General features: G+C 40.3%; 1 protein-coding gene across 2 annotated transcripts in view; it reads right to left on the bottom strand.

The window, feature by feature from the left end:
- Nucleotides 1–2,064: 2,064 nt before the first annotated feature.
- The window catches only part of nlgn4xb (neuroligin 4 X-linked b), a 52,818-nt gene continuing 40,529 nt past the window's right edge, over nt 2,065–14,353 (bottom strand). For both annotated transcript variants that reach the window (XM_077216457.1, XM_077216458.1), the window contains 3 exons: nt 13,157–13,342; nt 9,716–10,505; nt 2,065–8,684 (listed from right to left, as the gene is read on the bottom strand). In XM_077216457.1, coding sequence (XP_077072572.1) covers nt 7,817–8,684; nt 9,716–10,505; nt 13,157–13,342 — 1,844 coding nt within the window. In that variant the 3' untranslated portion in view covers nt 2,065–7,816. The remainder of the gene's footprint in view (nt 8,685–9,715; nt 10,506–13,156; nt 13,343–14,353) is intronic.

Raw genomic sequence — 14,353 nt, forward strand, 5'->3', positions numbered from 1 at the left:
GAAAGAAGGGTGTACGGCATTAGAACAACAGTAGGGTGAATAAATGATGACTTAATTTTCATTTTAGTATGAACTATCCCTTTAAAATCTTTCCCCGCCGTTGACGGAATTTTCCAGCAATCCGGGTTTTCACTGTTAAATGGTAGGGGGCACTATTACACATCTTCTGAAAGAGTACTGAATCTCCAGATCAATACACAGGTGAAGAAGAAGCTGAAACAAGAGATAGAAGTATTGCTGACGCACATGTAAAATAACACGATCATCAAACATTAGACAGCATATAAATCAAAACTGCATAACGTTACTGAATGAAATATTGAACCCATGAAGAGGAAACGACTGTGAAGCTTGCAGGAGTTGATGGAAGCAATCAACACCCCCAAATCACTAATCAACCCAGTACTGGCAACTTAAAGTAACACTATGTAGTTTTTCAACCTTCATAATATATTTCCAAGACCCTTGTGATGGTACATCGACTTACAATAGGTTAAATGACACGTCTGCCATAGCCTGACAGTGTCTGTATCGCTTTTACTGGCACTATGTAACTTCGGGTTTCGGGTAGTAACCGGAGCACCAAAAGAACTACAAAATTCGACTGCTTTACGGCATACAAAGTTTTTCTTCGTTTGTGATGTCTTTCATAAAATCATGCATCATACTCTACCTTGTCTGTGGCCATTGTTGATTCCAAAGCCGGTGCTGGATAAACAGCGAGCGTGCGCGTGCGACAGTAGGCGGCGGTACGCTAAATTATTTACAACAGCGGTAACGGACAATTCCGCTTCCAACCTGTAGGGCGACCGCAGAGGAAAAGTCCTTGGTGTTGCTTTAAAGGCCCATTGAAATCAAAATTTTTTTTAGTTTTTTAAAAGTTTTTTAGCCTTTAGTATGAATATGTGAATATGTTAGCCTTAAGGTTATGAATAAGCTTCCAAAACAATGACAAAATTCGCATAGGAGACATAAGCATTCAAAACTTACAGTCTCTCACTTCCGCTAAAACAGATCACAGATTTTTATGACATCACCGCGGACTTCAGCTTCTCATCACATCTTCTGTCCAATCAAATGCTCTCTAGAATCTAAAGCTCCGCCCCCTACACTATAAATACCACCTGGGCGAAGCGACCAATGACACATCACGCAGAAATATGGGTTGGAGTGTGTGTTCGGTTGCTCAAACGCTTGAGTTTTATTCCGTTTTCCAACTTTACGTTGATTAAGAATGAAATTGTTATAGAATTTATTCACACCTCTACTATTGAATCCAACGTTTCATCAGCGCTCGGATTCGCTTCCATGGTGCTGTCAAGTACGACTTGCAGTCTGTGAGGTAAACGAAACGCTATTGGCTATTTGAAAAGGGGGAGGAGCCATTCAATATTTCCCGCCTTAGCTTTCTGTCTCAGTGGAAATTACGTCAACGAATCATACATAGCTGCGCGATCCAAGACACTTCAGTGGGACTTAAAAAAAAAAACACTGGCGGGGAAAGAGTTAAATGCATTAAATAGCAAGACTAAACCACATGCTGAATCCTCAATACATCCACCCTGTAAGCTTTCATGCTCCAATTGCAAAACTTCAGAAGTATTTGTGTGTCTGTGGTCCATGAGTGACCACAGATGGTTCAGTGCCACAGACTGAGCGAGATCATGCAGTTAATGCTCCCGTCACTGGAGAAGCTGAAGATCCACCATCTGTCATCAGGAGCCGTCCAATGTGATGAGGGACACCAACATACAGTATACCTGCACAACACACACTTATACTGACCTGCTTATATTCTCCCCTGAAAACAGCTGCTTTGGTTTCATAATAAATACTGAAAAACATATCCCGCTTGCATTCTGTCACTGTTTTACAGGATTTCATGTAATCTCCACATGAAAAGTGTTGGAGAATCACAGATCAGCGATTTCACAGTGTAGCAAGAAAGAAATGTAACGGTGTAAACATGTATAAAAAGAAAGACAAAAAAACGACTATTTATACACTAGAGCTGCATTAACTAAAATATCACATATATACAAACATGAAAAGTGAGTGAGCAAATGAGTAAAATCTAAGTTTATTTAATTTTAGAAAAAGCAGCAAAAAGTCTCTTACATATACAAGCCTTTCAATGAGGCAAAACCAAATCATATTCACGTGTGTCATACAGCGTAAAGTATGAGGAAAGATTTAAAGAAGCAACGTGATTGAAACATGTACATGTCCATCAGTACCCTGTTACGCAGATGAATGATTAATATGATTCATATATTTACAGACCAATGATAATTCATAGTGTTTATGGATCCTCTGGTGAAGTTTTGCTTTATGCTACAGGAAAAGTATAAAATAATGTCTGTGAACATTATTTTATAATTTTCAAAACCATTTTTTTCATAATTCATTATGCAAATGAAATTTACAGTAATTGACAGTATTCAAACTTCCGGTTTACAAATTACAATCACAGGAAGATGAACATTGAAATTTCGAACAATGAACAAGAACTCATTTAAATCTGTAACTCAACTTTCTGGAAATCACTTTAAAGTTGAAGTGTGTCATTTCTGAACGACCTGACATCAACGTCTGACTCAACCAATGACATCGTTTGGGGGCGGGACTATATGTTTGACTGACCAATGGCAGGTGTTCAGAAAAGCACTCATTACTGTTGCTGTTCCATTTGATGCAGTTTCAAGCAGAAGGACATGATGGATCTACAGAACTATTTGTTTATGGTTTTTATCAAATTTGTTTCATGTTATGGAATAAGTGACTGAAACGGAGGACTTGACAATCCACTGTCACATAAATAATGTTTTGTAATGGTCAAACACACACAGAGGGATGGAGATGGCATACGTACATTCAGAACTGTACAAGAGCCAATGAAAAAAATGTAATTGAAAGCAATATTACAAGCTGCAGGTGTTCTTTTTACAATTTATTCTATATGCTATTTACACTAAAAATAACACTATTCAGGCTGAGAGGAAGAATACTGTCAGATGAAGGCCATTGCCAGACTGATACAAGCTCTTAAAGGTGCTGTAAGCAAGAGTTTAAAAGGAATAATACATAGATAATCTCACTACAGCCCAGTAGCATAGTCACGATTCCTGATTGCTTAAAGGAGTAGTTCATTTCAGAATTAAAATGACCAGATAATGTACTCTCCCATCACATCATCCAAGATATTTGTCTCTTTCTTTCTTCAGTGGAAAAGAAATGAAGGTTTTTGAGGAAAACATTCCAGGGTTTTCTCCATATAGTGACTTCAATGGAGTCCAACGGGTCGAAGGTCCAAATGTGAGTTTCAGTGCAGCTTCAAAGTCTCGACACGATCCAGCCGAGGAATAAGAGTCTGATCTAGACAAACCAGCGACATTTATAACTAAATAAACATTTATATACTTTTAACCACTAATGCTGGTCTTGCACGAGCTGTGATGCGACACACATAACATAATCAGGGTGAAAGGTCAAGCGTGACATAGGCGTAAGAACAGATCTAGTGTTTACAAAGAGAACGTGCAAAGACAAAGACAAACGCCATTTACAAAAAACGGTAAAACAACGATATCGGACGATTTTGAAGTGGGAGGAGAAAATGAGATGGAGTTTTTTTGCCCAACCGCGTGACCTTTCAACGTGATCACGTAATGCGTGAAGTCGTGGACTTGATGACCATTTGTGGTTAAAAGTAAATAAATGTTTATTTAGTTATAAATGTGCGCTTGAAAGACATGAACATCTTGGATGATGTGGGGAGAATAAATAGTCAGGAAATTGTGAACTAATCCTTTAAAACGAAAAATTAAGGATTTTTTTCGCATGAGAGTTCATTAGCATGCGGTGACAATGGCGGATGCATAAAGTTCAATATTACGCTTTTTACTCCATCATTTATGGTCATACAGATAAGAGTAAGACATCATTCGAAACTGTAAGTTGTGTAATTTGTACACTCACAATAAAAACAAAACATTGTGCTTTTGTAAAATAAAGAACACAAACAGTCTCGGTTTCCTTTCCGTGATTTGTGGAGTGCGTCACAAAAATCAATTGAATCTAAGCGTATAGGCTACTATTTGTCGCGCAGTTTTTAAGTGAAATATATTTTTATATATATATACATTTTACTTCTTTTTTATTCTGTTTATCTCCATTCACAGAAGCGCTGCATGTGACAATGTGTGTATCCTTGTGTTATGTTGTTTATTTGCACATGTAAAACTGAACAAAACACATTTGGTATTTTAAATGGTCACAAACACATCCAATTTAATTTAATTCTAATTTAACATAAATTTAATTTTATATATAGCCTATATATATTGTGGCTCTCTCATTCTCCCTATAACCCCCCCCCCCCCCCCCCCCCCCCGAACCAAAAATTAATTTCACTGCTACAGCCTGACAGATATCAAAGAAACGTGCTGTAAGAAATCAGAAGAACATAGTTTTAGCCAATCAGAAACTCTCGTCTTCACCTGTCAATCATTTAGCGTGTTCTGTTATCATTCTGTTATAAGGTGGGGTTGAGTTTGCAGACTGGCTGAAAGCACCTTTAAGATCTGACAGAAGATCCTCTCAGAGTTTCACACTGCAACCTGATCTCAGGATTAACATGTAAGATGTGACACATGTGGCTCCTCACACAAGGTTTTTCTTTTCTATTCAAGCACTTTTTGAGTCACACTTAGAAAAACACTGTGAATGTGGTTAATTAAAGTTTAATCTGGCACAGACTAAATCTTCTATTTTTTTTAAATCATCTTAAATCACCACACAATGCTCAATAATGACAGACAGAACTCACTCTAGAACATTAGAGTGAAATTAAATCTATCCATGTCTGTTTGTCTGTCTGAAAGACTATAGGCTCTTAAAGCCTTCAAATCTCAAACTTTATGGTCTTTCTACAGCCTACATAATTATGAATATCAGGTAACAGTGAAAAAACACCCTCAAAACTGAGTGAGCAATTCCCTGTCCTGTCGGCCGGTTCTGAGCGTTGTTCGGAGAGTTACTATGATCTGAGTTTACCAGCATCATTCCACCGCTGCGATTCACACACCTAAATCTGCATATACGCCTGATCTTCTCCATCACTTGATGAATTACTGCTGTCACAAACAATAACATGTTCACACATTCAGCTGCTTTCACAGGCAGTTACATGAGTCAAGGCCCGTTCACTCCAGGCACTCCTAGGTTCCTAGGCGGTTGCTGGGGGGTTTTGGGTGGTTGCTAACCGGTTGCTGGGGAATTCTGGGTGATTGCTAGGCGGTTGCTGGAGCGTTCTGGGTGGTTGCTAGCTGAATGCTGGGGTGTTCTTGGTGGTTGCTAGGCAGTTGCTGGGGTGTTCTCTCTAATTGCTGGGGGATTCTGGGTGGTTGCTAGGTGGTTGCTGGGGGATTCTGGGTGGTTGCTAAGCAGTTGCTGAGGCGTTCTTGGTGGTTGCTATGCGGTTAATGGGGTTGTTCTGGGTGGTTGCTAGGTGGTTGCTGGGGTTTTCTGAGTGGTTGCTGGGCGGTTGGTGGGGGATTCTGGGTGGTTGCTAGGTGGTTGCTGGGGCATTCTGGGTGGTTAAAAATCTGACATCAAACTATAACGATAACTACATTAGCATCCACACCATCGCACAATTCTTTTATAAGAGCTCCAGTTTTGTTGTCTGTTGCTTTAAATGCTCACGCTCTTTAAAGTAGGATGGATTCTGATTGGCTGTCAATGTTTTTTTTCCTTCATCAGATGGAAATAAGTTGTTCTAAAAATGATTTCATTGATATTGTTCCTCTATACTGTTATTGTTCGTTTACATTTAAAAAGATCTATATTTTTCTCGTTATCGTTATCATGCTTGGTGTGAACGAGCCTTGATATGCAGGTTTTAGTGCTTCAATGCCACGATAAATCGAAAAATCGCCTCACATGTCAGTCAGGAAATCAGGATGCAAATAATATTCCTTAATTTGACGTAATCATATTTTTTGAGTGCTTCGGTCACTGTATGAATGCGAAATGAATGATTACATTCACTGATCACATTATACAGGTTAATAAGTGTAACGTTACTTAATTCATAAAAGAGTCCGTAGCAAAATAACACACCTTCGCGTCGTGGAGTGTCCGTGAGGGAGACCGTCCTGCTCGGAGTGCTGTTCCCGAAAGCGTTAAACGGGTTGTGATACGACGGCTGCATTCTCGCGAAAGAGCTGGGAATCATCATGATGGTGTTCGGCGCCATTAGCGGCACCTTGTCGGACGACCGGCACAATGTGGGGTGTTGGGGTGTTCTGGGTGGTTGCTAGGTGGTTGCTTGGGTGTTTGCTAGGAGGTTGCTGGGTGGTTGCTAGGCATTTCCTGGAGCTTCTGGGTGGTTGCTAGGCGGTTGCTGGGGGCATTTTCTGGAGCTTCTGGGTGGTTGCTAGGTGGTTGCTAGGGCGTTCTGTGTGGTTGCTCTGGGAATTCTGGGTGGCTGTTGGTTGGTTGCTGGGGTGTTCTGGTTGGTTGCTAGGCGTTTGCTGGGGGCGTTTGCTGGAGTTTTTGGGTGGTTGCTAGATGGTTGCTGAGGGCGTTTGCTGGAGCCTCTGGGTGGTTGCTAGGCAGTTGCTGGGGTGTTCTGGGTTTTTGCTAGGGTGTTCTGGGATGTTCTGGTTGGTTGCTAGGCGGTTGTTGGGGCATTCTGGGTGGTTGCTAGGGTGTTTTGGGACGTTATGGGTGGTTGCTAGGCAGTTGATGGGGGTGTTCTGGGTGGTTGCTAGGCGGTTGTTGGGCGGGTCTGGGTGGTTGCTAGGTGGTTGCTGGGGCATTCTGGGTGGCTTCTGGGTGGTTGCTGGGGCGTTCTGAGTGGTTGCTAGGCATTTGCTGGGGCTTCTGGGTGGTTGCTAGGTGGTTGCTGGGACGTTCTGGGTGGTTGCTAGGCGGTTGCTGGGGGCTTTTGCTGGAGCTTCTGGGTGGTTGCTAGGCGTTTGCTGGGGGCCTTTACTGGAGCTTCTGGGTGGTTACTAGGCGGTTGCTGGGGTGTTTGCTGGAGCTTCTAGGTGGTTACTAGGCGGTTGCTGGGGTGTTTGCTGGAGCTTCTGGATGGTTGCTAGGCGGTTGCTGGAGCTTCTGGGTGGTTGCTAGGCGGTTGCTGGGGTGTTCTAGGTGTTTGAAAGGTGGTTGCTGGGGTGTTCCGGGTGGTTGCTAAGTGTTTGCTGGGGACATTCTGGGTGGTTGCTAGGTGGTTGCTGGGGCATTCTGGGTGGTTGCTAGGCAGTTGCTGGGGTGTTCTGGGAGGTTAAAAATCAGACATGTGTCTGAACATGATATCTGTGCGTAAGGCCTGAAGGTTTGACATCAAAACTATAACGATAACTATATTAGCATCCACACCAACGCACAATTCTATTATAAGAGCTGCAGTTTTGTTGTCTGTCACTTTAAATGCTCACGCTCTTTAAAGAACGATGGATTCCGATTAGCTTTCAATGTATTTATCATTCATCAGCTGGAAAAAAGTCGTTCGTAAAAGTCGGTCTTTTACATTTAAAACAATCTATATATTATCTATAGTGCTGCAATGCCACGATAAATCGATATATCGTCTCACACGTTAATCAGGAAAACAGGATGCAAATAATATTCCTTAATTTACGTAATCATATTTTTTGAGTGCTTCGGTCACTGTACCATGAATGCGAAAAATGATTACATTCACTGATCACATTATACAGGTTAACAAGTGTAACGTTACTTAATTCATAAAAGAGTCCGTAGCAAAATAACACCCTCGGCGTCTGGGTGCGCATCGAAGAGTCCGTTATACTCGCGTCGTGGAGTGTCCGTGAGGGAGACCCGTGCTGCTCGGAGTGTTGTTCCCGAACGCGTTAAATGGGTTGTGATACGATGGCTGCATTCCCGCGAAAGAGCTGGGAATCATCGTGATGGTGTTCGGCGCCATTAGCGGCACGTCGTCGGGCGACCGGCGCAACGTGAGCGCGTAATCGGGTGGACAGCTCAGGTGGATCATGTCGTGGCCGTGCAGCGAATCGCAGTCGTGATCGTGATCGTGATCGTGGTCGAGTTGTTTCATCTGCAGGGACATCAACTCTTCGCTTGGCACGCGGGGGATGTCGTTGGCTAGGTTTCTCGGGGGACTGAGTCTGCGACTCGACTCTAGCCGGTGTTTGTCCTTTTTGTAGTAGAGTGCCGCGAACGCGAGGATGTTTAAGAAGAGAAGTGAAGCACCGACGGCGATTGTCACGCTCAGTTCGGTGGAATAATCCCGCGCTTCAATGATGACCGTCCCGTCGGCGTGCTCCGATGTTTTCTGCTGATCCGACATCTGTTTGGTGTTTGCTGGAGGAGCGGGAGGATGGCGAGTGGTCGAAGGCCATAGTTTATTGGACAAGCGTTTGGTGTAGGAGAAAGGCGTCGTGTCTTGCGGTGGAATTTTAGTCGTCGATGAGACGTACTGGAAGAGTTCGTTGATGTTGTGCAAGTGTGGCACTAACTCCAACCAGAAGGCGATTTTGGTGGCTCTGTAGTGGTCGCGAACACGAGGCTTCAGGCCGATGTGAAGGTACAGCTGGTCTTTAGGGTTGTACTTCGACCAAGCCACCTCCTCAAAGCGGTTCGGTTTAGTGTGGATGAACTTTGTGTCTTGAGGAACTGGTTGATTTGGGTCTCTGTGAAGTAGAGCAATACAATATGCCTTTAATGTGCAATACACACAAGTCAAAAGTTTGGGATCGGTAAGATTTTTTGTGTTTTTGAAAAGCTCTTCTGCTCAGCAAGGCTGCATTTATTTGATAAAAAAAGAAGATTCTATTTCAAATAAATGTTTTTTTTTTACTTTCTATTCATCAAAGAATCCTGAAAAATAAAGCAGCACAACGGTTTTCAACATTGATAATAATCACAAATGTTTCTTGAGCATAAAATCCGCATATTAGAATGATTTCTGAAAATTCATGTGACACTGAAGACTGCTGGAGTAATGATGCTGAAAATTCAGCTTTGATCACAGGAATATATAAATTACACTTTACTATATATTCACATAGAAAACAGTCATTTTAAATTGTCATAATATTTAACAATATTACTGTTTTTTGTGCATTTTTAAACAAATAAATGTAGCCTTGTTGAGGAGAAGAGACTAAAAACTTTTGACTGGTTGTGTATTTTAGGGGTGTAATGATACCCTCATGTCACGATTCGATACATATCACGATACTGAACTTACGATACAATATTATTGCGATACTCCAAGACATGATAAAAGGTTAAGAAAAAAATTACTGTTGATTAAAATGATAAATTTGGTTTTACATTGTGGGTGCAAATGAATAGGGTTAGTGCTGGAAACCCAATGTTTACACAAGAATAAAAATATTCATGATTCTGAAGCTGAAAATACAGAATTATTTTAGATGAATATGCTTGATCTCTGTCACTGACTAAATATACTTAAAATAATATAGGCCACTTTTTACAGACATTTGGCATTATCAGGATCCACAAATAATTTTAATAAATAAAATTTATTAAATTATAAATTTAAATTCCTGCGGCAAGTAAATGAATCTTGATTTACGAATATTTAGATATTTGTAAAGAAAAACAAGAGTAAGAAGATATTTTTTGCAGTGAGGTGCTTATGTATTTTCTCTACTAATTAATTTAGTTTATGTAAACACATGCGTCATGTACTCACCCAGTTTTGGCAAAGTTAGTCCAGTACGTCATGACCACAGCGCTCAGCATAATGTCATTCTTGGAAAAGTTGCAGTTGAACAGATCCGTGGGTCCGATCATGGGAATGCCGAAAACATACGGAAGTTCATCTCCGTGTGCAGAATCGGCCCAGGCGGGTTTCATATCGCTCTGGCAATGGTGGTAAAACGCGTAAAAGTACGTAGGCGACCCGTATTGAGCGTGCAGATCCGCTGTGGCCACCGCCGGCGCCACCCACTGGTGATCCGTGAAAAGCGCAACCAACGTTTTCCTGCGCATCTCCGGGTTTTCCCTGTCCGCCCAATCCGTGTACATGAACTTTATGGTTTCCCGCAGGGTGTCTTTCCCTTCCGGATAGCCGTACAAGTGGTCGACGAATTCTGAAATTGCGAACTCAAAGTCGTTTCCGGTTATTCTGTCCTCGCTGTCTAAGATCCCGTCCACGAACTTGTATCCCTCGCCCTGGTTGACTCCCAGCATGATGTCGTAGTTGAGGAACTCTCCTTGCTCCATGAGGATCTGCGGGTCGTCCGGAATGACGTCTCCGTCGATCACGGGTCCGAAAGCGATGTGGTATTTGGCAGGGGTGATGTTTTGTTCGATGAGCTCCTTGTAGTTTTTGTTTTGGAGGCATTGGACCAGCTCCACCGTGTCGTCCTCGTTGCAGCCGACCTTCTCGGCCAGCATGCGTGTGTATTTGGCCGGCTGGTAGTTGACAGCCCAGCTGGAGAGAGCCGTGCCACTCTGAATGATTGCTTTCTGAAACAGATCTGAGACACAAACACTCACTGTTAGAGAGTCATGAAACCCTTATTCATGATTTAAGGATTTTTCTGATGACTATTTTTTAAAAGCCAAAATGTTAAAGTCCCCCTGTGGTGAAAATTCAGCTTTTAATGTTGTTTATATGTCTATGTGGTGTTTTGTGTTTTTGTGTGGTGTCAAAACGAGCCTTTTGAAAACATGATTGAGTGGGTATGAGATTGATCCAGAAGGAATTGAATTGTCTGCTAAGAAATGCTAGGAAAAGACAGAAAGAGATTTTAGAACTGAGTTTTATGTCTACGAATTCTAAGAAATGATAGGACACCATTAAAATTATGACTAATATGAATACAAAGGGTAACCGATTACTAATGATGACCTGAGGAAAGCAAATCTCAGGTTTGATACACGGGACTGTGCACTGGAATGTAGAGAAGCTTTAGAGTCACTTGTAATTGGGAACACATCTGATAGGGTCATTATGGACCAACGGAAAGTTTGTTTAATCTTCAGTCGACTGTGTACCAAGAAGTCCACAGGTCCTGATGGTATCTCTGCATTTTTGTTAAAATCCTGTGCGGAAGAACTTACTGTGGCATGGTGTCCAATTTTTCAGTAATCTGTGGATTCTCAAATTGTACCTGATTTATGGAAAAAATCTATAATTGTTCAATTACCAAAAAAAAAAAACAGGTTCAAGTGAAAACAAAGATTTTAGGCCAGTAGCCTTAACATCATGTGTAATGAAAAGTTTTGAAAAGTATATGGTGTCCATTTTAAAGAACGAAGTTATCTCTGTACTTGAGCCATTACAATTCACATACAGGCCGGCACGTAGTACAGAAGATGCTGTTAACACTGTCACTTATTTTATTACTAAACATCTTGAAAATCCAAAAGCTTATGCACGTTTATTATTTGTTGATTTCAGTTCTGCTTTTAATACAGTTCAGCCTCACCGTTTAATTCAGAAATTTAAGATGCTAAATGTTAACTATTTTTTTTTTAAATTAGGTGGTATCTTTCTTTTTTGACTAATCGGTTAATACCCAACAGGTTCGAGTCAATCACACTTTAATCGGAGCTGAAAAATATCAGCACAGGTGTTCCACAGGGATGTGTCAGTTCTCCTATCCTTTTTACATTGTACACCAACGAATGTTCAAGTTGTGATTATAACAATTTTATAGTGAAATTCTCGGATGACAAAGTGTCACTTAGTCTTTTGGATTAGAATGCTGATTTGTCAGTTTATTTCTCAGTGGTATCAAGGTTTGTAGAGTGGTGCGATCTAAATCATCTTATTTTTAATACAGAAAAGACTGAGGAGATGATTTTTGACCTTAGATCGATAGGTGATCACACACCAGTGCTTTTACATGAAAAACCAATTAAGCAAGTACGTTCCTACAAGTACCTTGGTATTCATATGGATAATACACTTGGTTGGGGGATCCATGTGGATATAATTTGTTCTCGTGCGCAGCAAAGATTGTACTTTTTATGTAGACTTAGACTTTATGGAGTGGACCAGAAAATTATGTGGTTGTTTTATCAGGCAGTTATAGAGAGCGTAATCAGATATGGCATTACGGTTTGGTTTGATAACCTTACAATTCAGGTAAAGTCGAAGCTTGCACGCTTGGTTAAAATAGCGATGAAGACCATAGGGAGGAAAGAACTTTTTTCACTTGAGTCATTGTATGAACAATCGGTTCTGAGAGAAGCACATAAAATAGAGGCTGATCCATTGCATGTCCTGTACACAGAGTATGAATTATTACCTTCTGGAAGACGATACAGATTTCCGATGTGTAGGTATAACCGTTTTAACAAGTCTTTTATTCCTTTTTCAATTAAAATGTTGAATGAGGAATGAGTATCTATTTATTTATTTATTTTTGTGTGTAGAATTTTTTTATGTTTCCAATGATTTTGTCAAATGTAAACACTTTGAGTCCAAAACAAATTTCCCCTTCGGGGACAATAAAGTGTATTTCATTAATTCATTCATTTTAATATGCAAATGAAATGACAAATTATGTGTAAATTAATGTCAACACACATTGCTGAGTATTTTCTCCCTAAAACTGCAGTGAACCAAAGACAGTCTCAAAAACACGGTTAGAAATCGCTGGTGTTTCTGACGCCACAATCTACCTTGTAACCAATCAGATCAACGTGTGATCGTCAACGAGTGGATCTCTGAGCGAGTGAGTGAGTGGAGGCGGGGCTCATTTGCACATTTATAGAACTGCGTATACTAAATGAGGCAAGGGTGTCGAGTTACATTCAAGATATTTTAAGGGATGAAGATATTTTGGTCATCAAAGATGAGTTTTAAGGGGATAAAACGATTGATTACAGGGGGACTTTAAACATTTACTGGAGAAGCAAAATTACTTAGGATATAAAGTCTTGGTTTCTGAAAAATGTTTAAAAAAAAAAAAATTTAAGAAGCAAAATGACTGAAGACACACCCATTACTCATTAAGAGAATAGGGACGACCTTTTTAGACCATGCGCCGGGACCACCGACCATTTTTCCCGTCATTAAACTAGCAAAAGTGGATTCAGACACAAAGTGCACCTGAGCCGTGCGCTGTAGACCATGTGCTAACATCCTTAAAATAAAATGCCTCAATTTTCAACAGACCTTCAGAATAGTGTGAGAGGGTCAGCAGACTGACACACGAGGCTCCTGCGCCCGAGCCGAATATAGTCACTCGCTCCGGATCCCCGTTGAAGGCCTGGATGTTCTCCTTCACCCAGCGAAGAGCCTGGATCTGATCCAGCAGACCGTAGTTGCCTTTCGCTGCCTGATCTCCAGTGCTGAGGAACCCTGCAACACAACAACATCTGGAAGATCAAGAACTGGAGAACTGGAAACACGCTCGGATATTCAGAGGCACATACACACATTCATAAGAAATTTCATTTGGGATGCTGCATATTTCACTACTGAATCAGAATCACTGAATTAGGTGCAGGGTTATTATCAACTTAAATACAATTATATATACAGTATATACATGGTTTGAAATTAACGTGCCAAATGCAGGTAAAAATGATCTTTGGCGGGTAACGTTGTCGAATCACGAGCCAATTTGGTGTGTTATTATATTTACTCACTTTGCTGGAGAAGTTTGTGTAAGACAACTCTGTGCAGATTTAGCGAAAATACTTGTGAGTCATCATGGTATATTAAATACAGCGTATTGCACATAATCTGTTCATATATGGCTTACTTGAACACACACGTCAAAAAAAAGAATGAATGAGGAGATTTCTGGGGAGGAGATTTCTGGATGACAGGATTTAGTTTGATAAGGAAATTAATGTATGAAATCCAAATTGTAATATATATAATGTGATGTAGTTAATTTGGTTAATTTCTTCTTCTTTTTTTGGCTAGTAGAAGATCTCAATGGCCAGTAACTTAAAATTTAGTAGCCAAATTGGCCGGTGGGTGAAAAAGCTAATTTCAAACCCTGAGTATATATATATATATAAAAAGAAAGTACAAAACAATAGGAAATAGAAAATAATTCTAAACTAATCCTAAATATTTATAAAAACTATAATAGTACGTCAATGATAAATGATAATGATACTAATAAAATAATTTAACAAAGATTATTTTGTATGTCTTTATAGCTTTCAATCATTTTTTTTTTCCGTTTTAGCTTTGGCTATTTTAGTACTAAAGAGAACTAGTTCTAAATAAAGAAAAACAACAACTACAATTTAAAGGTACAATATGTAGGATTTTTGCAGTAAAATATCCAAAAACCACCAGGCCAATGTTATATGTTTTGTTTTGTTGATTACTTACAATATCCCAAATGTTTCC

The sequence above is a fragment of the Siphateles boraxobius genome, unplaced genomic scaffold (genome assembly GCF_051911475.1).
Source record: "Siphateles boraxobius isolate OS27281-9 unplaced genomic scaffold, OSU_SipBor_1 7, whole genome shotgun sequence".
NCBI classification, from domain to species: domain Eukaryota; kingdom Metazoa; phylum Chordata; class Actinopteri; order Cypriniformes; family Leuciscidae; genus Siphateles; species Siphateles boraxobius.